The sequence below is a fragment of the Bos javanicus genome, chromosome 8 (assembly GCF_032452875.1).
Source record: "Bos javanicus breed banteng chromosome 8, ARS-OSU_banteng_1.0, whole genome shotgun sequence".
In the NCBI taxonomy this organism is placed as follows: domain Eukaryota; kingdom Metazoa; phylum Chordata; class Mammalia; order Artiodactyla; family Bovidae; genus Bos; species Bos javanicus.
Genome location: NC_083875.1, coordinates 52,811,018 through 52,836,335, shown reverse-complemented (window position 1 = coordinate 52,836,335; position 25,318 = coordinate 52,811,018). Strand labels below are relative to the sequence as shown.

The following is a 25,318-nucleotide window of genomic DNA, read 5'->3' as shown; positions in this document are numbered from 1 at the left end:
TATGCCTCAGCTTTCTCATTTATAAACAGAGGATACTACATGTACTTCTGTTCTAGAATTTTTGTGAGACTTAGAAGAGTATATTTATTGGGTTGGCCAAAAAGCTCTTTCAGGTTTTTCTGTACCATCTTAGGGGAAACCTGAATGAACTTCTTGGCCAACCCAATATATCTACACACACACACACTGTATCCCCATATTGTACAGCACATAGTAAATGGTCAATAAAATTAGTTTCTCCCCATCTTCGTAATGGGACTTCATGGCAACAGAAGCTCTTATACCTTTTTGTATCCCCAAATCTTTAAACCTAATCAGAGCTCAATATGTGTGTCACTTCTGTTGATTTCTCATTTCTTTTTTTTTGCAAAAGGCAGGGCATTGAACCTTCAGGGCTAGTGACTATCACAAGCAGGGTTCACAAAGGTCTATGATCCATGGTTGTTTATTTGCTAACTATACAGTTCTACCCTGTAGCATGTACTAGAGACTAGTTTTAGAGTCATCTTCTAGGCATCCAGGGATACAGCCCCAGGGATGTGATACAGCCAGGGATAATGATGCACAGGGTATCAGCCAACTGAATAAGGCCATCTTCTATAACGTCTTTCACACTCCCCACCTCTTTGTGCCCAGCACCATGGTCCCCACCGTTTCATACACCCACAGGCAGGTGTGCAGTAGTCCATGCCCTGGGGGAAGCCAGGGAAAGAGCATGTCCAGATGGCTTTCACTGGACATTGTGTCTGTACAATGCAGTAGCAACTGCACCAAGCTTCTGTAGATTTTTTCACAAGCTGTGTACTAAAAATGGGATTCAACAGTCATTCATGACCAAACCTAAACTGTTCCTTTCTTCTACCGCTGTTACAGTCTCCTTTTTTCAGTTCCCACCTCTGTTCACCCTTTCTTCCCAATCTTATGTATATGCTCCATTCACCTCCACCCTTTCTTCCATATTCAGCTTCTGTATGGAAACACAAGTTTCTCATGACCTCACCCTTTCAGAGATGTTTGCACATGGTTATGAACAGATCAAATAAACAGGAACTTAGGTTAATTTAATAGAAAAAATAAAATATGGAATAACATTGATTTTGGCCAGTATCAATTACAACCATTCTACTATATTTTACAAAAAAACAACTGAACATTTTACACATGTACAGTATTTTTCAGTAAAAGTGAATTTGGATTTAACAATGGATCACTAATGAAAAGACAAAAGAAAACAGAAAATAGGACTTCTGGCTCTAGGTTAGAGTATTTGTTAAGTCTCCAAACTTTGTACTATCCATTACATATATCTCATTATGAATATATATATTTATACATAATATATAACATTAACTTAAACTTTGAAAGCATTATGTTCTAGTTAATAATATTCTGTAGATAAACGAGGCAGTAACCACTAGTAGTTAAACCAGTATTTCCACAATGTGCGCCTGCATGGTCAGTGAGAAATGGAACACATGTTGGTGGACCCCAATGGTTTTGACTGTCAGATTGATGGTTATTTGTCTAAGAACACAGACATCATTTTTATTTTTCCCTTCATAGTAACTCTGTGCCTCAAATATTATGGGCGGGTTCAGTTAAATGGATTCTTCTGCAGGCAGATCTGGTTTCACCATCTACTTGACCTTGCTTTAGGCTCTCACTTTTGTCCACTTAAGAGACTGCGACTTTAAACGTTAAGACTCTACATGCCAGACCCAGGACTAACTTGCTTTCTTCAGGTCAGAAGGGCCTGCAGTGTTACGAAGAGGAAAAATTACTCAACAAAATCAGTTGATCCCCTAGTTGTATATGAATCATTATATGACTTAGTATCACTGCAGTGCTATTAAAAGGGTCATTAGACTTTGTACTCATTATTTACCTTGGGTTAAACATTAACTTTGATGTCTTGGAATACAAAATTTCAAGTTAGGCCTTTTTACTAGCTTGCTTCTTGGATGGGGACCTTAGTTAGCATCCATTTCCCAGGATAACCTATATCATTCCTCCTCTTATCTTGGAAGTGAGGCTGTCCGAAGCCTAAAGCCTGCAAGATGGCTGGTCACTCTGAAAGCAAATGAGGTCACCAATGGAGCTTTGATATGAAACATGAAGAAACTTGATATTAGTCTCTGCTCTCCTAAATAGAGAAACTCAAGAGTTATAATAAGATCTATCAAGCTTCCTCATTTCTGACCACTGATCCAAAGAGTATTCACATAAGTCAATCTGCTAGATTCCAGGATGTGTTTGGGGACTCATAGGAAACCAGTGAATATATTTCCAGGAAAACAGATGGTCTCATTGACATTCAGTGGACAGGTTTATCAGCATGGTTATAGAGAGACAGAGGAGTGGGGAAAGAACAGAACCAGGAGGGTACAATCATGCTGCCCATATTCCATTTCCAGTTTTATTTTCTTAAAATGATAAGATGAAAAACACTTCTAATAAGCACCATTGAAAAATGTTACCCCGCCAACTTGGGCACAGGCTTAAATATTATTTAAATAAATTCCATTTCTTAAAAAATACAGGACCTTTTAGAAACTTTTGACTTTAGGAAGAAATTTCCTTCATCATATCGAAAACACTTTCCACTACAACACATGGAATTTCTGATGGCCTTAAAAAAATGCTATGGGGTAATGGCTGAATAGCACCAAGAGCATGTGCAGGGTTTACGAGTGAACACTCTGGATTTGGGGGGAGCTGGATCAGTCTCAGCTATTCTGTGAATCTTTGCATTCTGTCCATCACCAATTTGACTATGCAGAGCAATCCCATTTGACCAGCTGTATGTAAAATAACCGAATCTACCATGGAAAAGCCAGTAGCAGCAAGTCTATCTGATGAAACCAGTGGAGCAGACTTATCAAGTGGGCATAATGCTAAAACCAGCACATAATGCATGAAGTAAATTATGTGTGGAAAGTATCAATGGCCAGCTGTGAAAAACCAAGACAAATGACACTGAACACAACTCTGTGGGATGTTCTTAATGCCCTTAGGTCCAGTTTTCTGCCATTTCCCCCAACAGTGGACTCAGGCATGAAAAATGATGGATGCAAGAGCTTTCTGTTTCATTTTGATCTATGTCTGCTCTTGTGATGTTTTTGAAAGGGATTTTTAGGCATCTCAAAGAGGGAAGCAAGCAAGTAAATGCAAAAGGAAAAAGAAAAAAAAACAAAACAAAATGGACCTTCAAAAACAGGGCAGGAAATCAAATCATTACTTTAACGTCAAATTTTGGCATCAGATGCTTTGGTCATACAATACTGTCTCTGTGGTTCTGGCTGTTTAGCACTAAACACCCAGTTATAAAAGGTAGGCTTGTTGTAGGTTTATTTCTTTTTCCATTTAAGTTCTGACAAAACAGTTCACCATCTCCCTGCACAAATTGGAGCGAGAGAGAAAAAGAGAGCAAGAAAGAGAGAGGTGGCTTGCTTTTTTTTTTTTTTGCTTGTTTTTTTCTTTTTAATAATAATATGGAGTAATCTATAAGTCTACAGGAACAAAGAAATCTAGGATGGCAGCTCAGCCTTGGAATGTACATGTTTTGCAGCACAGTTGTTGAAGAACCTTCCGTTGGCACAGATTGTTCTTTTTCACTAGCATACAGAAGCCTCCTTCCGCCCAGGACTCTTCCGTTGCTTTTCCAGGAATTCAGCAAGAGACAGGGGAAGTTGAGGACGAGAGCAGCATGATGGACACACATGGAAGAAGGTTGTGATTGGCCAGAGAGGCAGATTGGGGGGATTGGAAGAGATCATTCGGGAGCAGTCAACAGGAGGAAAATTTGGTCCACCCAAAGTGATTTCAGTCAACAGGATTGTTTTTCAAGAAGCATTGTTTTGCAGTCCAGCGGTAAATGTGATTGGTATCCATTTATGAAAAGGAAAAAAGATTAGAAAAAGAATAAATTAGAAATCAATAATAATACAAGCAAGGATTTTTCTTTCTGGAATTACCTACAGCAGAGCATACACAGTCATTTACACTATATTTCATTGAGTCTAAGACACTGGATTTCACATACACCACTTTTTTAAGTAACGCCAAGAAAAATTCTTATTAAATGGTGACACAATAACCTTTTGTCAATTAGCATATTAGTTTTATGCTTATTAAAATATTTGCATAACATGCTGTTTTTTTTCCTGGGCTTATGTAATAACTTTTCCTTTGAATATTGAGACATAGTTTAACTTTTTGAAGCTATTAGGAAGTGCAATTAAATGCCACATAAGTAGGAGTGATCATGTGTCTCAGTTGACTAGATATATCTGTGACTAAGTCACAGGCGATGACAACTATATATCACATCAACCTGTGGATCAAAGCAGTTGTAAGCTGCCACAAATTATAAGTTGCATCTGATTCCAGAGCTATTAAAATATACTAAAAAAGTATGTCTTAGAATCACTGAAATATGACAGTTGGAAGAAAATAATAACACATCCCTAACAGCACATGGTGCGTGTGATTTGAAAAGCCTAGTGAGCTGTCAATGATCTCATTCTTTAACCTACCTGAAAATGGACTCATCACAAATCATGATTCTTCATTTTCTACTTTTGCCCACAATCCTGACACTCCACTTTTACCAAAGTCTATGTGGTATTTTAAAAATCTAGCAAAAAGTACATATGAGGGAAGACTGGAAAACAATACAATATGTAGCCTTTTCTAGTTAGTGTTTGTATAATTCCAACTATATGTCACTCTGGAAAAATCAAATCTGTGATGACAGTGAAAAAAAAATTAGTGGTTTCCAGAGGGAGGGAAGAAGGAAGGGATAGGCAGAGCACAGAGGATTTTCAGGGTAATGAAGGGTGATCTGAATGATATTACAGTGGTGGATATTTGTCTTTATACATTTGTCCAAACTCACAGAACACCAAAAGTGGACTCTAATGTAAACTGTAGATTTTGGTGACAATGATTTGTCAGTGTTGGCTCATCAACTGTAACAAACATATCACTCTGGTGAGGGATACTGATGGTGAGTATGTGTGTATGTGTGTGTGTATGTATGGTCAGCGTGGTCAGAGGATATATGGGAATTCTCTTTACTTTCTGCTGAATTTTGCTCTGAACCCAAAGCTCTAAGAAGTTTTCAAGAACAAGGTCTACTAATTAAGAAAAATTAACTAGTGCCATCTTCGTAAATGGATGCTGTAGTTCTTTTTGCAGTTAAAACAACCAGAAAACTAAACCCATTCAGAGTATAAGTTCAAGGAACACCAACAAGACATCAGCATGTCCTATCTGAGACATGCTTGATAGTTAATATTTTCAAGGGGAAATATATATTAGACCTTAACATGGAAGGATCACATGGTTCTCAGAAGATCAAAATAAGTAGTTGTACTCACCGTCCTTGCAGATGGCCCCCATCTGACACATTCCTAAGTCTAAGAGATACCCACTGGGACAGCTTGTACAGTTCTTGATCCCTGGACCATTGCATGTCAAACAGCTGGCGTCACATCTATGGGGAGAATGTACGATGTATCATCCTTTCACACATCAGGCGAAGGAAAAGATGTGTTTACTGTCAATCTCTTAACATCTTAAATTTAATTCTCCCTTTGAAGATGCCACAAAAATATTTTCTTAAATGAACTGCTTTAATTGACAACATTAAAGAAAACCTAGCAGGTAGACCGATTTTAAAGAGGAGAGAGCATGCACTTGAAACAGAAATACAACTTTAGAGGTTTTAAAGTGCTCCTGAGGCACACACACAAAAATCAGTTGGGTTTAAAGCTGCAGAGTGTTGGTGTCCATAGGTAAATGTTTGCACCTTATTTTTCATTAATAATTGTATGTTTCATATTGTTAATGGAGGCAGTCAAATAAGGAACCCAGTTGCCAAACACTGGAGCTTAAATGGGAGGGGAATCCACTTACTTTTTGCAGGATTTGTATCCATTTTCTGAAGAGTGGTCAAAGTAGTAGCTGATACTACAGCTCTGCACGCATCTCCGCTCCTCCATGAAGTAGCCTCCTGTGCAGTTAATACACCCGTCAGCGCCCGCTCCTTAAAAGCAAGACAAACGCAGGAAACAGAAACAAAGCCTCAGAAAAGGTTGCACAGCGGGCTGCTTTTTGCATAATTGGTGAAAATGGCATTAATAGGTGGCAATTTTGAGAACTGTAACATTTGTACTTTTCCTTATGTTCTCTGGGGGAAAAGGCTTCAGTTTTAGATTGAACCCATTTGCCAAAAAACATCAAACCTCTTTTGAAAGCAAAGGACTTTTTAAGTCCTTAAAACTGGGACGTTTTAAGTTTTCAGTGAGGTTAGGCTGCTGATTACTGACTTTTGAGACCGCATGATGATTGTCAGGAGAGCGCCATACTTCTCCAGCATTTACACTAAAATTATCAAGAGGTTGCCTGCACACATCTTGCGTCTACCCTTGGCCTCCTTGGAACGTATCTTCAACACAGAAGTTTGAGTACTACTGTTACATTTAAAATCGAACCCAGATAAGAAAAGACAAATACCTCATGATCTCACATAAATGTGGAATCTAAAAAAGAAGTCAAACTTATGAAAGCAGAAGTAGAAGAGGAGCTGTCAAGGACCTGGGGTGGGGAAATGAGACCTGGATCCATGGGTGCAGTTTCAGTTATGCAGGATGAATAAGTTCTGGAAATCTAACGTACGCCATGGTAACTATACAATACTATACAATAGTATTGTATAGTATATAGTATTGTATACAGTATATACAATAGTATATTCAATAGTATATACTATATACTATTGTACAGTACTATACAATACTATACTGTATTGTATACTCAAAACTCAACTAAGAGAGTTGATCTTAAGTGTTCTCATCACACACAAACTATGTGAGGTGATTAATATGTTAATTACCTTGTATTATATATATCAAAACATCACACGTACATCTTAAAGTATATAATTTTTGTCAGTTATGCCTCAGTAAAGCTAGAAAAGTAAGTCTAATTAAAAAAATTACCAAGGGTGTGTGCATGACTGATGGATAAAGACAAATGAAAGCCAAACCAGAGCTAGAGGAATAAATAAGAGGAGTGGGGGAGGAGGTACCAGCACAGGTGGCGCAGGAGCGGTGGCAGGGCTGGCAGTCTTGGCCGCTGAAGTACCATCCGTCCTCACAGGTGATGGCACACCGGGACCCCTGCAGGCTGGAAACACAGACGGCTGTGGTCAGGCAAAGAGGTCATGACTCCCCAAGGCCGTATGTAACGCATACAGTTTCCCCCAGAGGTCAGTGGATTTGGGAGAACTTCAGAGCAGGAGAAATAGCCCCTGTACCCTCTGTTTTTCTCCTCCCGATGCCTAGAATGCTTCTCTGTGCCTGTAATAAGTCTGTAGCCTATACATGTGCTACAAGTTTGGAGGACATTCCTCTTAAATTATTAGGCTGGCTGACACATTTTTTCTTTACTCAACATTTTATAACCTGGAGGTTTTTAAAAGTATTTTATGGACCAAAACAATCACCTTCCCTAACAATATGCCTACCAATCCCAGATCTCCTAGACCTACTCCACAATAAATGTGGTGGAGTAACTGTTGTTACTGTAAATGTTAAATGTTGTTCTGTAACTGTATATGTTGTAGGAATACGTGGTAAAATGATTACACCTGAAGAGAAGGGTACAACTATCCTGCCCAACCTTCAGCTCAAAATCCCAGGAATAGCCTTTTTAAAATTTTAAGTGTTTCTGATTTTAGTTCTTCTCTTGGACCAAAGCAAGAGAATCCTAACATACATTTGCTTCTATTGCTTTATTTACTAATTTTAAACTCTAATGAAATATTTGGCAAAATTATTTACTTATATTGCTGCTTCACCAAACATCTCAACTTTTCTTAGTTACACTATCATTTAGTATTTTTAGGTGTTATCTGTGCTATGTTTTATCTAAATAGCACTCTTAGGCATTACCTAATATGTTGCTAGAATGTCGAATGAGGAATGTGTATTTTTTTCTTCTAATTTTTTAACACCTGTAAGGTTTTTCATAGTCTACAGATTGATGCTTAAAAACAAATGTCTAAAATTTACAGCATTTAATATACAAACATTACTCATGGAATAACTCAGTAGTGAGACTGTTACCATAATCCCATGTCACCCAGTAGACAGTTCTAGAAAATGGGTGTCTAAGCAACCGGGTCAAATGCTTTCTGTGTTCTTATAGAAAATGCATTTCTATACATTGCTGCAATTCACGTTACTTGACTGTGCTTTGTATATGGATCATACTATTAAAAACTAACATTTAGTTTTCCCTTTATTTTTTATAATATATGTATATAAGTATTTTTATATATTTGTTTTTCCCTTTAAAGTAATTTGGAAAGAACAAAACCAAAGTAGATGAAAAAGAATCCCAGACAGTCCTGTTCACATTTTAATTCATATCCTTCTAGTATTTTATGCATAGATATTTTTCTGTTTGCTTAGCCACTATTTAAAAATTTACAGGTCTTTTGAGGCAAAATGGTCAACCCTAGAAGCCCCTAAGAAAAACACAGGGAGCCTCAAGAAGACAGAAAGTGTATTTCATTCATAGATCTTCTCTTCTGGACAGAGAGGTGTCATTTAAAAAGCCAATAAAAGAAATTCCCTTTCCTTTTGGTAGAGCTGGAAAAAGGGACAGTGCATCACATGAATCTGTTTGTGGGAGGAAATGGGACCTCTGATAAACTTATCAAAGTTGTTGTTTTTTTTAAAGCTGCCTTGTTTTTCTAACAAAGGAAAACTGCTTCTGAGGCTGGCACTTGCGCAGCTGGAGACAGAGGGTGCCGTGTGTGAGGAGGGAATGCACTAAGTGGGGCGTGCAGCAGAGCGCCGCCGGCAGCCCTGGTGCACTCTGCCGCGTCCAGACTCCAGGGGTGGCGTGGTAAGAGGACCCGGTCCTGGGTTCATGCTGGGGTGAGCCAGCTGAGTTAGACATGTGCCGTCCCATATGCTCTAGCACCTGCGGGCTCGAGAGCACTTGAAATGTGGCTAGCGTGGCCAAGGCACAGAATTTAACATTTTATTTTCATTCATTTCTCTCTCAATCTTACAAAGTGGCACTTGATTCAGTTATCAGAAAACTTTTAAATAAGTGCAGAACAACTTGGCTATCTAAAATCTACTTCAACTAAATTTTTATAAAACCTATATACAGATCAAGTATTTCCCCCAAAATTACTGTCTTAATTGAGATATGCTTTAAGGGTGAAATACACACCAGATTTCGAAGACTGGGCACTACAAACAAAATATAGAATATCTCACTGATTATCTTTCATATTGTCTTATATTGATTACATGTTGAAATAATATTTTGGATATATTTGGTTAAAGATTTCATTAAAATAAATTTCACCTGTATCTTTTTACTCCTTTTAATGTGGCTACTCAGGTATTTAAAATTAATATATATGGCTCTTATTTCTATTAGAGAACATTTTTTACTCTATAAAATGTTCCCTAAGAAATATAGAAAATAATCTTGATCTTTTCTTTTTCATGGGCCAATTCAGTGTCAGATATTGGAATAAGTGCTTTATAGATGTTATCACAATTAATCCTTATCATAATCCACCAATTTTGAGGTTAGTATCACCCTTTTATAGATGAGAAAACTGAAGCTCAGAGGAGTGAACGGACTTGACCAAGATCACACAGCTGATAAATGGCAGAGAAAGATTTAAGCCCACATTTATCTTCCTTTTTAAAAAATTATAACAGTCTGCTCCTTCTCCAAAAAGTAGTAGGATGCTGACTGGACTGATATTTATCAAAACTGAAGTCTTGAGATGAAAGGTACAAAACAAATGGACACTGAATGCATTTATGGGGCAAGAGAGAAAGCCGCAAATAATCAATCAAAATAAAAATGATGTTCCCCTATTAATTAATGTAAAGGATTGCCTGCCTAGACTGCCTGAACCCTGATTATTGTGCCTTTGATCAAAAATGGAAATAGAGGTACTAAGCGAAGTCGCTCAGTTGTGTCCGACTCTTTGCGACCTGGTGGACTGTAGCCTACCAGGCTTCTCTATCCATGGGATTTTCAAGCAAGAATACTGGAGTGGGTTGCCATTTCCTTCTCCAGGGGATCTTCCCAGCCCAGGGATTGAACCCAGGTCTCCTGCATTGCAGGCAGATGCTTTACCCTCTGAGCCATCAGGGAACTCTTAAAAGGGATGGAATGGAGCAGAATTCTAGCTTTATGTAATAAAGCCAGAGTCCAGCCCCTCACTCAGCATGGGATGATCTGACCTTCTTTAAGCATATCAAGAATATCTACTTCACTTTGATTCTCTCAAAGAATCTATCAACTGTCTGGCTTTAGCAATGAGCAAGTCTCATCCATTCAAGGATGACATCCCCTGGTATTAAATCTATGTGCATACCACAGCATAATGGAACCAGCCTGAGGTGCTTAAGATAAGACAATGATTGGCTATATGGAGAGAAATAATAAAGATAAGGAAATAGTTTCGACCATCAGAGGAATGAATCAGGGGGATTAAATATAATTCATTGATGTTAGCTACGCAGTAATCCTTGACTGATACACTGTCGGTCAAAAAGCCCAAAGAAAGCCTCTCAAATGGCCATTTATTTACTTATAGTTGAGCCATCTTTTCTAAAGAGAATTTTATTTGGCTTATAAACCTTCTGAAGCCAAGGTAGCATCCAATTTTTCACATAAAATGATAGAGATAATGCAAATAGCAATCAAGTGTCTGAATGGGAGTCAAACCAAGGGTGACTTATAAGAGAGCTACCTATTTACTTTTTTTCAAATTTATTGAGAAGTCCTTGGGCTATGTTACTTGGTGAAATCTTTCACTCTCTTACCTTAACCCCTCCCTGCATTCTGTACAGTTGTCAGATTCAGTACATGTCTTGCAGTTTTCATTGCATTTCCGGCAAAGACTTTTCTCTGTTTAAAAAAAAAAAAAGGGAACAAGGTTATAAAGTAGTTGGTCAGCTGGATTTCATAAAAGCATATGTTCTAATGTTTGCTAATGTATGCTATAGTATACATGGCCTTGAGTAGGAAATTGTAGGAAAAGCCCCAGACTCAACATTTGCTCTCACTTCTCATCAAATCAAATACAGGTAGGAATATAGAGCATTGCGAAATACCTTAGTAATATCTACCAATTTGTAGACAAGAAAGCAACAGCCCACTTAATTCTTAAATAGTTTATTGGTTTTGTCTTCTTCCTATTCTCTTTCCCAAGCAGAGTTTCCTAACTTCCAATTGTGCAAATCTCACTTATAAAGCTGGGGCACATCAGTAGTAAGTACAGAGAGGCAACACTAGCAGCGGAAGTACGGAATGGTAGACCTCATGCTCACAGCTTTAATGACTACTCCGATGAACTACACTGAAAAGGGCAACCTGCTTTTAAGATTGCAAGGTAAGGGCTGATTATTTCTTGCGTTGTTTTATTAAAGTTTATAGAACTGTGGAATCAATATAAATGTTACTATATTTCAGACAACACTTACATTTCTGGAGAACAAAAACATTTGAATGAACAAATACACTGTGAATACTGGCTTTCTTGTTTAATACTGAGCATTGAGGCGGAGGGGTGGGGGGATGGCAAGTACGTTACTGTCCTGTAGTGGAGAATGGTGATGTTATATTAAGTAAGGCCTTTTACCTCAGGTGACATTTTCCTGGAGACTTTGATCCCTTCTCTGAGATGCCGGTAGATCCTAACTTCAGGTATATATAGAACTGAATGCGGCTTTGTCCATAGGCTTCTCTGTCTGCTCTTTAAACGCTGGTGTTCTTCAGGGATCCAGAGAAGCACTGCTTCACCGGATCCCTCTAAGGACCTCCTAGAGGTCTAGCTCCTTTCAGAATTCTGAGCTCCTCAGCATGAAATACAAAGCTCTTCACCGTCTATGAGCTCCCCATCGTAGGGTCATCGAGAATGCTGGACATGACATAGGACCTGAAGCCAGAGGACCTAGCGTGGCATTCCGCTCTTAGCATTGCTAGTGGACAAGTTCACAATCTCTGTTCATTTGTTAACTAAATATTACAGTGATGACTACCGCTGAGCTGCTCTTGAGGAGTTAATGACCTTATTCAAGGGAACTGGAGATATGTTGGCAGTAATTATTGCTAGTCACATACATATCACTATGCTATATGTAAATGGACTTATTAAAGGAGGAAATTAAGACAAAAGGCAATTGCCTAGAAGGAGAGAGATGCACAGACCACTTGCATCAGTGAGCGAACTGAAAATTGCTCAATCATCTGTGACTCTCTGCAACCCCATGGACTATGCAGTCCACGGAATTCTCTAGGCCAGATACTGGAATGGGTAGCCTTTCCCTTCTTCAGGTTTATCAGTGAAGTAATTGTTTAAATAGCCTTCTTTAATTATCAACCTTCCAGGCTCTGGCAAAAGAACTGATTGTCTCAATTATCATTTTCCTATCCAGTACCACCTAGATTTCTTTTCCAAGGCTCAGTCTTCTTGATAGAATTTTGATTTTTTTCCTCAAGGAATACTACTTTAAAACTTTTTTTAAGTATAGTTGATTTACAGTGTTTATTACTGCTGCACACATAGTGATTCAATTATACATTTTATACACATTCTTTTTAAAGTTTCTTTTTCCACTGTGGTTTATCTTAAGATATTCAATATAGTTCTGTGTGCTATTCAGTACGACCTTGTTGTTTATCCATTCTGTGCATAAAAGCTTACATCTACTAACCTCAAACTCTCAGTCTATCTCTTCTCCAGCCCCTTCCTCCTTGGCAACCACCAGTCTGTTCTCTTTGTCCATGATTCTGTTTGTTCATAAATAAGTTCATTTGCGTCTTATTTTAGATTCCACATGTAAGTGTTATAATATGGTATTTATCTTTCTCTTTCTGACTTACTTCACTTAGTATGATAATCTTTAGTTGCATTCATGTTGCTACAAATGGCATTATTTCCTTTGTTTCTGTGGCTGAGAACTGTTCCATTGTGTGTGTGCGCATGCGTGTGTGTGTGTATGTATACACACCATATCTTCTTTATCCATTCATCTGTCAATGGACATTTAGGTTGTTTCCATGTCTTTGCTGTTGTGAATAGTGCTATTAACATAGGGGTATATGTATCTTTTTGAATTACACTTTTGTCCGGATATATGCCCAGGAGTGGGATTGCTGGATCATATGATAGTTGTATTTTTAGTTTTATAAGGAACCTCTATAATGTTTTCCACAGTGGCTCATCAACTCACATTCCTACCAACAGTGTAGGAGGGTTCTCTTTTCTCCACATCCTCTCCAGCATTTCTTTTGCAAAGTTTTTAATGATGGTTATTCTGACCATTGTGAGGTGTACCTCACTGTAGTTTTGACTTGCATTTCTCTTATAACTAGCCGTGTTGAACATCTTTTCATATGTCTGTTGGCTATCTGTATTTCTTCTTTGGAGAAATGTGTATTTAGGTCTTTTGCCTATTTTTCAGTTGGATTTTTTGTTGTTGTTGTTGAGTTGTACAAACTGTTTGTATATTTTGGAAATTAATCCCTTGTTGGTCAGATCATTTGTAGGTATTTTCTCCCATTCTGTATGTTGTTTTTTCATTTTGTTTATGGTTTCCTTTGCTGTGCAAAAGCTTGTAAATTTGATTAGGTCTTGTTTATTTTTGTTTTTATTTCTATTGTCTTGGGAGTCTAAGAAAACAGTGGTATGATTTATGTCAGAGAATGTTTTGCCTGGGCTCTCTTCTAGGAGCTTTATGGTATTACACCTTATGTTTGAGTCTTCAAGCCGTTTTGAGTTTATTTTTGTGTATGATGTAATGGAATATTCTAATTTCATTGGTTTACATGTGACTGTCCAACTTTCCCAACACCACTTGCTGAAGAGATTGTTTCATTCCACTGAATATATGTGTTTCCTCTGAAGATTAACTGATGATAGGTGTGTGGGTTTATTTCTGGGATCTCTATTCTGTTCTGTTGATCCATATGTCTGTTTTGGTGGCAATATCATAATGTTTTGATTACTGTAGCTTTGTAGTATTGTCTGAAGTCTGGAGGGTTATACTTCTTGATTTGTTTTTCTTCAGGATTGTTTTGGCAATTCTGGGTCTTTTATGGTTCCATATGAATTTTAGAATTATCTGTTCTAGTTCTGGGCTTCCCTGGTAGCTCAGTTGGTAAAGAATCTGTCTGCAATGCAGGAGACCTAATGTTATGGGTAACTTGATTTGTTGTTCAGTAGCTCAGTCATGTCTGACTCTGTGTGACCCCATGGACTGCAGCACACCAGGCTTTCCTGTTCTTCACTATCTCCCAGAGTTTACTCAAACTCACGTCCATTGAGTCGATGATGCCATCCAACCATCTCATCCTTTGTCGCCCCCTTCTCCTTTTGCCCTCAATCTTTCCCAGCATCAGGGTCTTTTCCAATGAGTCAGCTGCTCACATCAGGTGGTCAAAGTATTGGACCTTTGGTAATTTAGGGATCACATTAAACCTATATAGATTGCTTTGGTAAGTATGGCCATTTTAACAATATTAATTATTCCAACCCAAGAGCATGACGTATCTTTCATTTCTTTGAATCATCTTTGGTTTCCTTTATTAACGTTTTATAGTTCTCAGCAAATAAGTCTTTCACCTCCTTGGTCAGGTTTAATCCTAAGTCTTTTATTTTGGGGGTGCAATTTTAAAAAGTTCTTTTTTTTACATTCCCTTTCTTATTTCATTGTTGGTATAAAGAAGTGGAACTGATTTCTGTATGTTAATCTTATATCCTGCTACCTTGCTGAATTCATTCATCACTTCAAGTAGTTTTTGTGTGAAGTCTTCGGGGTTTTATATACATATAGTATCATCATCTGCATATAAGGACAATTTTAATTCTTCCTTTCCAACTTGAATGCCTTTTATTTCTTGTGTGATTGGTGTGACTAGGACTTCCTAGTATGTTGACTAGAAAAGGTAAGAGTAGGCATCCTTGTCTTGTTTCTGAATTTAGCAGGAAGGCTTGCAGCTTTTTAGTATTATATTGGCTGTGGGTTTGTCATTAAGTAGCTTTTATTGTGTTGAGATATGTTCTCTCTGTACCTACTTTGGTAAGGGTTTTTATCATGAATGGATGTTGAATTTTGTGAGATGCTTTTTCTGCATCTATTCAGATGATCATGTGTTTTTTGTCTTTTGCTTATTTGGTGTATCACACTGATTGATTTGCATATGTGGAACCATCCTTGTGAACTTCAGAAGAATCCCACTGGTCGTGGTGTATGATCTTTTTTACGTGTTGTTAGATTCAGTTGCTAATATTTTGTTGAGAATTTTTGCATCTATATTCATCAAAGATACTGGTTTGTAAATTTCTTTTCTGGTGGTATCTTTGTCTGGATTTGGTATCAAGGTGATAGCTTCAAAGAATGGCTTTGAGAGTGTTCCCTCCTCTTCAGTTTTCTGGAAGAGCTTGAGAAGGATCAGTATAAGTTCCTCTTTGTATGTTTGGTAGAATTCACCTGTAAAGTCATCTGGTTCTAGACTTTTGTTTGTAGAGAGGTATTTTTTTTTTCACTCCAGTGGTTACTCAATTTTTTAAAATTAATTTTTATTAGAGTATAGTTGCTTTACAATGTAGTGTTAGTTTCTGCTATACAGCAAAGTGAATCAGCTATATGTATGCATATATCCCCTCTTTTTGAATTTCCTTCCCATTTAGGTCACCACAGAGCATTGAGTAGAGTTCCCCGTGGTATGCAGTAAGTACTCATTAGTTATCTATTTTATACATAGCAGCATATATATGTTAATCCCAATCTCCTAATTCATCCCACTCCCCTCATCCTTCCATTGGTAGCCATACATTGATGAGAGTTTTTAAATTAGATTCTATTTCAGTTCTAGTGATTGGTCTTTTCAAATTATCTTTCTTTTTAATTCAATTTTAGTAGGATGTTTGTTTCCAGAAATTTGTCCACTTCTTCTGGATTGTCAAATTTGTTGGCATATAAGTGTTTATAGCATTCCCTTATGGTTTTTTGAATTTCTCTATCAGTTGTTATGTTTCCTTTTTCATTTATTTTATTTGGATTATCTCTCTTTTCTTTTTGATGAGCCTGGTCTGAGGTTTGTCAATCCTGTTTATACTTTCAAATAACTAGCTCTTGGTTTTATTGACTTTTTTCTATTTTTTTAAAAAAATCTTTTATTTCTTCTCTGATCTTTATTTCTTCCTTTGCTGACTTTAGATTTTGTTTGTTCTTTTTCTTTCTTTTTTAAAAAATATTATTTTTGTCTGTGCTGGGTCTTTGTTGCTTTGTGTGGGCTTTCTCTAGTTGCAGTAAGTGGATGCTACTCTTTAGTGTGGTGCACAGGTTTCTCATTGTGGAGCTTCTCTTGTTGCAGAACATAGACTTAGGCACATGGGATTCAGTAGTAGTTGCAGCACACAGGCTCAGGAGTTGTGGTGCATGGGCCTAGTTGCTCCACGGCCTGTGGAATCCATCCAGCCCAGGAATCGAACCTGTGTCCTCTGCATTGGCAGGGGGACTCCCATCCACAGTGCCACCAGGGAAGTTCCTATTCTTCTTTTTCTAATTTTATTAAGTGGTAGATAAAAGTGTGTTTATTTGAGATTTTTTTTTAAACAGTAAGGAAGCTTTTTAAAAAAATTATCTTATATTGGAACACAATATTGAAGTTGGTTCATAATGTGTTAGTTTCAGGTATACAACAAAGTGATTCAGTTATACATATACATGTATCTATTCTTTTTCAAGTTCTTTTCCCACTTAGGTTATTACAGAATATTGAGCAGAATTCCCTGTGCTTGTTGGTTATCTATTTTAAATACGGTAGTATGTACATGTCAATCCCAAACTCCCAATCTATCTCTGCCCTTCACCCTTCCCTCTGGTAACCATACATTCATTCTCTAAGTCTGTGAGTCTGTTTATGTTGTGTAAATAAGTTCATTTGTATCATTTCTTCTAGATTCTGCATATAAATGATATCATATGATATTTGTCTTTGTCTTGCTTCACTTAGTATGATAATCCCCAGGTCTATCCATGTTGGTGCAAATCGTATTCTCATTCCTTTAAATGACTGAGAGATATTCCATTGTTTATATGTAGCACATCTTCTTTATCCATTCATCTTTTGATTGACATTTAGGTTTCTTCCATATCTTGATTATTGTAAACAGTATTGTAGTGAACATTGGGGTGGCATGTACTCTCTCAAACCATGTTTTTCTATGAATATATGCACAAGAGTAGGATTGCTGGATCATATGGTAGCTGTATTTTTAGTTTTTTAAGGAACCGCCATTCTGTTCTCCATAGAGGCTCTACCAATTTACATTCCCACCAACAATGTAGGAGAGTTCCCTTTTCTCCACACCCTCTGCAGCATTTATTGTCTATAGATTTTTTGATCATGGCCATTCTGACTGGTGTGAGGTGATATGTCTTTGTAGTCTTGATTTGTATTTCTCCAGTAGTGATGTTAAACACCTTTTTATGTGCTCCTTGGCCATCTGTATATCTTCTTTGGAGAAGTGTCTATTTAGGTCTCCTGCCCATTTGTAAATTTTGGAGACTAATCCCTTTCTGGTTGCATTTTTTTTTTTTTTTTACCATTCTGTGAGCTGTCTTTTCATTTTGTTTAGGTTTCCTTCACTGTGCAAGCGCTTTTGAGTTTAATTAGGTAACATTTGTTGGTTTTACTTTCATCTGGGAGATGGATCAGAAAAGATATTGCTGTGATTTATGCCAGGAATGTTCTATGTTTTCCTCTAGGAGTTTTATATTAATAGTACTCAGTCTTACATTAAGGTCTTTAATCCATTTTGAGTTTATTTTTGTGCATCGTGTTAAAGAATGTTCTGATTTCATTTTTTTGGTTTGTTTTTATTTTTTACATATAGCTGTCCAGTATTCCCAGCACCATTTATTGAAAAGTCTTTTGTCCATTGTATAGTCTTGCCTCCTTTTTTGTAGATTAATTGGCCACAGATATGTGGGTTTATTTCTGGGCTTTTTATCCTCTTCCATTGATCTATATTTCTGTTTTTGTGTCAGTATTACACTGTTTTGATGACTATAGATTTGTTATATAGTCTTAAGTCAAGAAGCCTGATTCCTCCAGCTCCGTTTTCCTTTCTCAAGATTGCTTTGGCTATTCAGGGTCTTCTGTATCTCTAAACAAATCTTAACGATTTTTTTTGTTCTAGTTCTGTGCAAAATGCCATTGGTAATTTGACTGAATCTGTAGCTTGCCTTGGGTAGTACAGTCATTTTGACAATATTGATTCTTCCAATCCAAGAACATGGTATATTTCAGTCTGTTTGTCATCTTTGATTTCTTTCATCAGTGTCTTATAGTTTATAGTGTACTTTCCTTAGGTTTCAGTTCAGTTCAGTCGCTCAGTCGTGTCGGACTCTTTGCGACCCCACAAATTGCAGCAGGCCAGGCCTCCCTGTCCATCACCAACTCCCGGAGTTCACTCAGACTCACGTCCATCGAGTCAGTGATGCCATCCAGCTGTCTATCTAATCCTCTGTTGTCCCCTTCTCCTCCTGCCCCCAGTCCCTCCCAGCATCAGAGTCTTTTCCAATGAGTCAACTCTTCGCATGAGGTGGCCAAAGTACTGGAGTTTCAGCTTTAGCATCATTCCCTCCGAAGAAATCCCAGGGCTGATCTCCTTCAGAATGGACTGGTTGGATCTCCTTGCAGTCCAAGAACTCCTAGGTATTTTATTGTTTTTGATATGATGGTAAATAGGATTGTTTTCTTAATTTTACTTTCTGATTTTTGTTGTTAATATATAGAAATGCAACAAATCTCTGTGTACTAATTCTGTATCCTGCAACTCCCTGAATTTATTGATGAGTTTCAGTGGTTTTCTGGTAGCATCTTTAGGATTTTCTATGTGTAGTATCATGTCATTTGCAAACAGTGACAGTTTTATTTCTTTTCCACTTCTTTTACTTCCTTTTCTTTTTCGATTGCCATGGTTAGGACTTCCAAAACTACGTTGAATAAAAGCGGACCTACTTGTCTTGTTCCTGATCTAAGGGAAAATGCTTTCAGCTTTTCACTGTTGAGTTAGCTGTAGGTCTGTCACATATGGCCTTTATTATGTTGACGTATATTCTCTCAATGCTTACTTTCTGGAGAATTTTTATCGTAAATGGATGTTGAATTTTGTCAGAAGCTGTTTCTGCATCTATTGAGATGATCATATGGTTTTTATTCTTTAATTTGTTGATGTGTATATAGTATCCTTCTTTATTTTTCTTTGTGGCCTTTGTTTTAAAGTTTATTTCGTCTAATGAGAGTATTATGACCCCTGCTTTCTTTTCATTTGCATCTGCATGAAATATCTTTTTCCATCCCCTCACTTTCAATCTTTGTGTGTGCTTTGCCCTAAAAATGGGTCTCTCATAAGCAGCATATTGTAGGCTCTTGTATTTTTTTAATCAAGTTGTCACTCTGTGTATTTTGATTAGAGCATTTAGATCATTGACATTTAAGGTAATTATTGATAGATATGTATTTATCACCATTTTAAACCTTGCTTTCTCATTGATTTTAAATTTCTTCTTTGTCACTTTATCTTTTTTGTTGTTGTTGTGGTTTGATTTCTTTTGTATTATACTTAATGTTCTCTTCTCTTTGGTTTCTGTGAATCTATTGTATGTTTTTGATTTGTGGTTATCCTGTTTTTCAATTATGTTAACCCATTCCTATATCTACTTGCCTTAGACTGGTAGTCATATAGGCTTAAACACATTCTAGGAGAAGTGAAAAATCTATACGTTCTTACTCTTCTCCACATTTTATAACTTTGATGTCCTCTTTTATATCTTCATTGTTAGGGAAATTAAAATAGAGGTAGTCTTGTTCAGGCTTCAGAAGCAGGAGAGCAGGCCTCTGACTTCTGACCCTGCCAGGACTATGTGCCTGCCTATAAGTACACCACTTGTTGCTGGAAAGTTAAGGGGCACTTTACATAAGAAAGTTTAGTGGGTCTTGAACTTTTCTTAAGCCGTTGAGGGCCTGGCCAGCCCCCTCTGCTCTCCAGGGTCTAAGAAGTCTTATGACTCACAAGGAGAAACAAATAGTATTGTAAAAGTTAAAGGAAAAAACCAGGGCTGCTGTTTTGCATACAAAGTGATGAATATATCAGTTTTTGGCCTGGGATTATAAGCAGGAGCTCTCAAAACTGCAATTTCAAGTCTTAACCTGTGGAGTGTATACACTTCCTGGGACCGTTTCCCAACTGGGACTCCAGATTGCTGTCATTCAGGACTTTAAAGCACTATTCAAGTCTAGATGTAGGTTGTTGGCCCAATTTGGTGATAATGTATGTTGTTACTTCTCTGTTGCTTCTATTTCTTTTAATGACTATATAATTGAAACTAAGTCAAATAATCCCCTATTAAAATATTAAAATTGTTCATTGTGTGTGCAATGAGTGGTTGCTTTTGTTAACTAATCCTTCTAACTGAAAATGAGGTAAAACTTTCAGCAAAACGATCATGTTCATCCTTTTGCTATTCATTGTAATTATCGTTACTTTCATAGAAATTTTTTGATTTAATTTTAAATTTATGTACTGGCTTATCAGTTTGTGTGCAAAATGGCTGCCCTGGTTTTTTTCCTGATAGCTCAGTTGATAAAGAATCCACCTGCAATGCAGGATACCCTGGTTTGATTCCTGGGTTGGAAAGATCTGCTGGAGAAGGGAAAGGCTACCCACTCCAGTATTCATGGGCTTCCCTGTTGGCTCAGCTGGTAAAGAATCCACCTGCAATGCAGGAGACCTGGGTTTCTGGTTTCCTGGAGAAGGGGAAGGCTACCCACTCCAGTATTCTGGCCTAGAGAATTCCATAGGCTGTATAGTCCATGGGATCACAGAGTCAGACACGACTGAGAAACTATCACTTTACTTTCCAACTGTGATTTTCTCTTACCTATAGATTATTTCTTTTCTATTTGGAGAAGACCTTAATATTTCCTTTAGGATAGGTTTGAAAGTGAAAGTGAAGTCGCTCAGTCGTGTCCGACTCTTTGCGACCCCGTGGACTGTAGCCTACCAGGCTCCTCCATCCATGGGATTTTCCAGGCAAGGATACTGGAGTGGGTTGCCATTTCCTTCTCCAGAAGATCTTCCCCACCCAGGGATTGAAACTGGGTCTCCCACATTGTAGGCAGACACTTTACTGTCTGAGCCACCAGGGAAGTCCTAGGATAGGTTTAGTATTGTTGTATTCTTTTGATTTTTATCTGAGAAATTCTTTATCTCTCTATTCTAAATGGTAATCTTGCTGGGTAGAGTATCCTAGGTTGCAGGTTTTTCCCTTTCAGGACTTTGACTATATCTTGCCACTCCCTCCTAGCCTGCAACATTTCTGTAGAGAAATGAGCTGATAGCCTTATGGGGGTTTTCTTGTCATTAACTCTGATTTTCTCTTGTTGCTTTTAGAATCCTCTCTTTAAATTTTGCCATTTTTATTATAATATGTTTTGATGTAGATCTGTTTGGGTTTTTTCGTATTTTGAATTCTCTGTGCTTCCTGTACCTTGATACCTGTTTCCTTTACGTTTGGGAAGTTTTCTGCCATAATTTCTTAAAATGCATTTTCTATCCCCTTTTCTTTTTCTTCCCCTTCTGGAATCCCTATCATGTTTACATTGGCATGTTTTATACTATCCCATATATCTCTTATATTGTTTCTAGTTTTTTTGTTTTTTCCATTTGGCTTTCTGTCTGCTGTCCTGATAGGATAATGGAAATAATCCAGTCTTCCAGATCACTTATTCATTCTTCTGTTCATTTCCATTAGCTCAGCTTTCATCTCTGTAAATGAATTTTTGTAATTTTTCTGTATAGTTTCTAGTTCCTTTTTACAGCATTCTGCATTTCTGTCAACAGCCTTTCTTAGCTCCTTCAGTTTTTTCATTATCTCCTTTCAAAACCTGGTGTCTGTTAGGCTGAAGAGGTCCGTTTCATTTTCTTCTGGGGGAGTTCTCTTGGTCTTTTAACTGGGAGTGGTTCCTCTCTTCTTCTTTGTCCTTCTCTTACCTTGTGAGTTTAGGAGAAAGAATGACCTATGTGGTCTTGGAGGGCTGTGTGGGGGAGTTCATGTGTAGCTTGTGTGGGTTTAACGTATTTGGTGCAGGGGCTGCTTTAGTACTGGTGCCTGTTGCCTCGTTCCTCAGCGTGTGCTCGTTGTCATTCTCTTGATATAGGGTCTGCCCAGTCCTGGGGTTCTTGGCAGTGGTGGCGGCTCAGACGTGCCCCCCCAGGGCACATGATGGGAGAAGAGCTGGCTCACAACCACTCCGTGGGGCTGGGCGTCTTTTCCAAGATTCAGCCTTCTTGACAGAATGTTGAATTTTTCCTTCAAGGAATACTACCTACTTCTGAGCCCTTAGGTCTGCTCCACATTCTTTTTCTCCTTTTTCCATCAAGTTGCAGATCATGTTCCAAACTTGAGGGAAAATAAAAACTACAGCCGTAACCCCTCCCCATTGCTCTAAGTCTAAGTCAAAAGCCCCATCTCCCTCATAGAGGAGTGCTGCCTGTGTTTGAATAAAAAACTGCTTAAGGAGCAAGGGTATCCACTTTAAAATTTTTGCTGCTTTTGAAAAAAAAAAAACAACTCTTGTTCCTTTAAAGTTGGGTTTTCTTTTTTCTTAGGTTGGGTAGAAACAAGAAATTTCACTGTCATACTGTGGTGTGACACTCTCATTCTGATAAATTATCCAGGGCTCAGAAATAAAGCAAAAAATTCCTGCAGTCCTTACCAGAGCTATAATAGAGCACTCTCTAAAAAGAGGTGTGCCTGAGGATTACTGGATTCTCTAGGGAGTGTGCCTTATCTGTTCACTAATGACATTTGATTAGAGCCCACATTCTGTGAAGTTACATGTTAATTTATAAATTTTTGTTTGATAAAAGTTGCAAGTGAGTTCTGCCCATTTGAAAAAATAACCCTCCAAAATTCTAATTGTATTCCCATGTATGAAATTTATTCAGTTTTTTCTCTAACTCAGCAAATGGAGTTCATTTGCCTTTCCTGGTGGACTGTGATACCTGATAGTCTTTGAACCCACTTATCACCTTTAGGTTCCTTTATTGATGGGTTAAATAACTCTGATAAATTTCCAGTGTCTATTTACACCTTACTGATATCATAAAAGTCTGTTTCCTTTGCTTAATGTGCAGAAAAAAACAGGCCTGGCTGTTATCCTTGTAAGGTTGGCCCATGGCTGACATTTGGAAAGTTGGATTTCATGAAGTTTCCCACTACCTTGACTAGAGTGGCTCATGGTGCCTAAACTGTTCGTAGAAACAATATGGTTTGTATTGAATACGTGCTTTCCTTTGCAGAGTCTGGAATTTTGGTATGGTACAGGCACAGGGTGCCTTCATGTTTTTGTTCAGTCATTAAGTCAGGTCTGACTCTTTTGAGACCCCATGGACTGTAGCCCGCCAGGCAACTCTGTCCATGGGATTTCCCAGGTAAGAATACTAGAGTGGATTGCCAGGGGATCTTCACAACCCAGGGATTGGACCCATGTCTCCTGCATTGGCAAGTGGATTCTTTACCACTGAGCCATCAGAGGAGCTTTCATGACCAGATCCCAGTTACACCTCTGGGTGCTGAAACTCTAGGGAGGTTCCCTGGTAGCTGACATTCACACATAATCACAGATTTTTGATGGGGATGGGATGTATCCTGTGTCACTCCATTGGAAGAAAACTCTTGGAAACTTGCACCTGGTTTCCTCCAGACTGTCCCGCATGCCTTTCCCCTTTGCTGATTCTACTTTGTATCTCTTTACTATAGTAAGTTATAACCATGAGTTCTTGAGTATAATTATATACTGAGTCTTGTGGGTCCTCCTAGCAAGTCAGTGAACCTGAGGGTGAGGCAGAGCACCCCTTGAAGGAGTTAGTTACAGGCATTTTTACACAAAATATTTTTTGCAAAATTTTCTAAAATTCATTTTTACAAAATATTCTAGTGTTCTCCTAAAAACTGACTAGCTCTTTTTTGATATTAAGAAAGGCCTAGATTTCATGAGGACTATCCCTCCCAAGGTCGTTCAAGTGAAAACCTTATATTTCCTCTCTAAAAACCAAATTTGGGAATCAACTCACTGGTGTCCTGATATGATCCATCAGGGCAGTGAGTGACACAGCTGTTGGTTTCTTCATTCAGGAAGTATCCATATTTACAGGACAGGCACTGGTCCCCGTGGCTTCCAAAGCAGGAGTCACAGTTGGGGGCACACTTTCTGCATCGCTTCTTATCAGCGTGGTAGTGGCCAGGAGGGCAGCTGGAGACACAGATTCTGCGTTGTGGGATGATAAAGAAGAGCAGTGTCACCAGAGATTCAGTCCTGAGTGAGTAAGGTGCTGAGCATACAGCTGTCCTCATTCTCAAAATCCTTTTTAAACTGTGATGGTAATACCACATCCAAAGGGCCAAATTCTGTTGGTTAAAGCCTTCTCGTATGTAGGGTGCTGACATAGCACTGCAGTTACATAATACCAAGTCCACCAAGCAAGGAATGTCTTGGTCCAAACCATCTTCCAGTTCGGGTCTAGCTCTTTAAAGGGGATGATGGTTAGAAACTGAGTCTCAACAGGAAGGTTGTCTGTTGGGTTGAAGAGAAGACATGTGAACCATGATTTTATGCAAAAATCCCTATATAAAGGATTAGTTTCTATTGTTGTGTATTGTTATATGAGTTCTGGGATGTGTATGCTATTGTCTAAATTAATATATTTAGGGAGTTCCCTACTGGCTTAGTGGTTAGGATTCTGGGCTTTCACTGATGCGGCTTGGGTTCAGTCCCTGGTTGGGGTACTGAGATCCTGCAAGCTGTGTGGCATAGCCAAGAAAAAAAAATGTATTTGAAAATTTAATGCTGTTTATGATAAAAAAAAAAACAAAACACTTCTTTGTTTGCCCATAACTGAAGATCTGGGCTTTATTTATTCATTTAACAAGTACTTGATGCTGCTGCTAAGTCGCTTCAGTCGTGTCTGACTCTGTGCGACCCCATAGATGGCAGCCCACCAGGCTCCCCCGTCTCTGGGATTCTCCAGGCAAGAACACTGGAGTGGGTTGCCATTGCCTTCTCCAATGCATGAAAGTGAAAAGTGAAAGTGAAGTCGCTCAGTCGTGTCCGACTCTTAGCGACCCCATGGACTGCAGCCTACCAGGCTCCTCCGTTCGTGGGATTTTCCAGGCAAGAGTACTGG

General features: G+C 38.2%; 1 protein-coding gene across 3 annotated transcripts in view; it reads right to left on the bottom strand.

The window, feature by feature from the left end:
* The window catches only part of PCSK5 (proprotein convertase subtilisin/kexin type 5), a 516,633-nt gene that overhangs the window by 152,313 nt on the left and 339,002 nt on the right, over nt 1-25,318 (bottom strand). For 2 of the 3 annotated variants that reach the window (XM_061425568.1, XM_061425565.1), the window contains exons 16-20: nt 24,209-24,402; nt 10,878-10,962; nt 7,094-7,191; nt 5,920-6,049; nt 5,382-5,497 (exon numbers count right to left, since the gene is read on the bottom strand). In XM_061425568.1, coding sequence (XP_061281552.1) covers nt 5,382-5,497; nt 5,920-6,049; nt 7,094-7,191; nt 10,878-10,962; nt 24,209-24,402 — 623 coding nt within the window. Of the gene's footprint in view, nt 1-1,040; nt 3,657-5,381; nt 5,498-5,919; nt 6,050-7,093; nt 7,192-10,877; nt 10,963-24,208; nt 24,403-25,318 lie in introns of those variants that run through there. The other variant, XM_061425566.1, reaches the window with a different exon arrangement.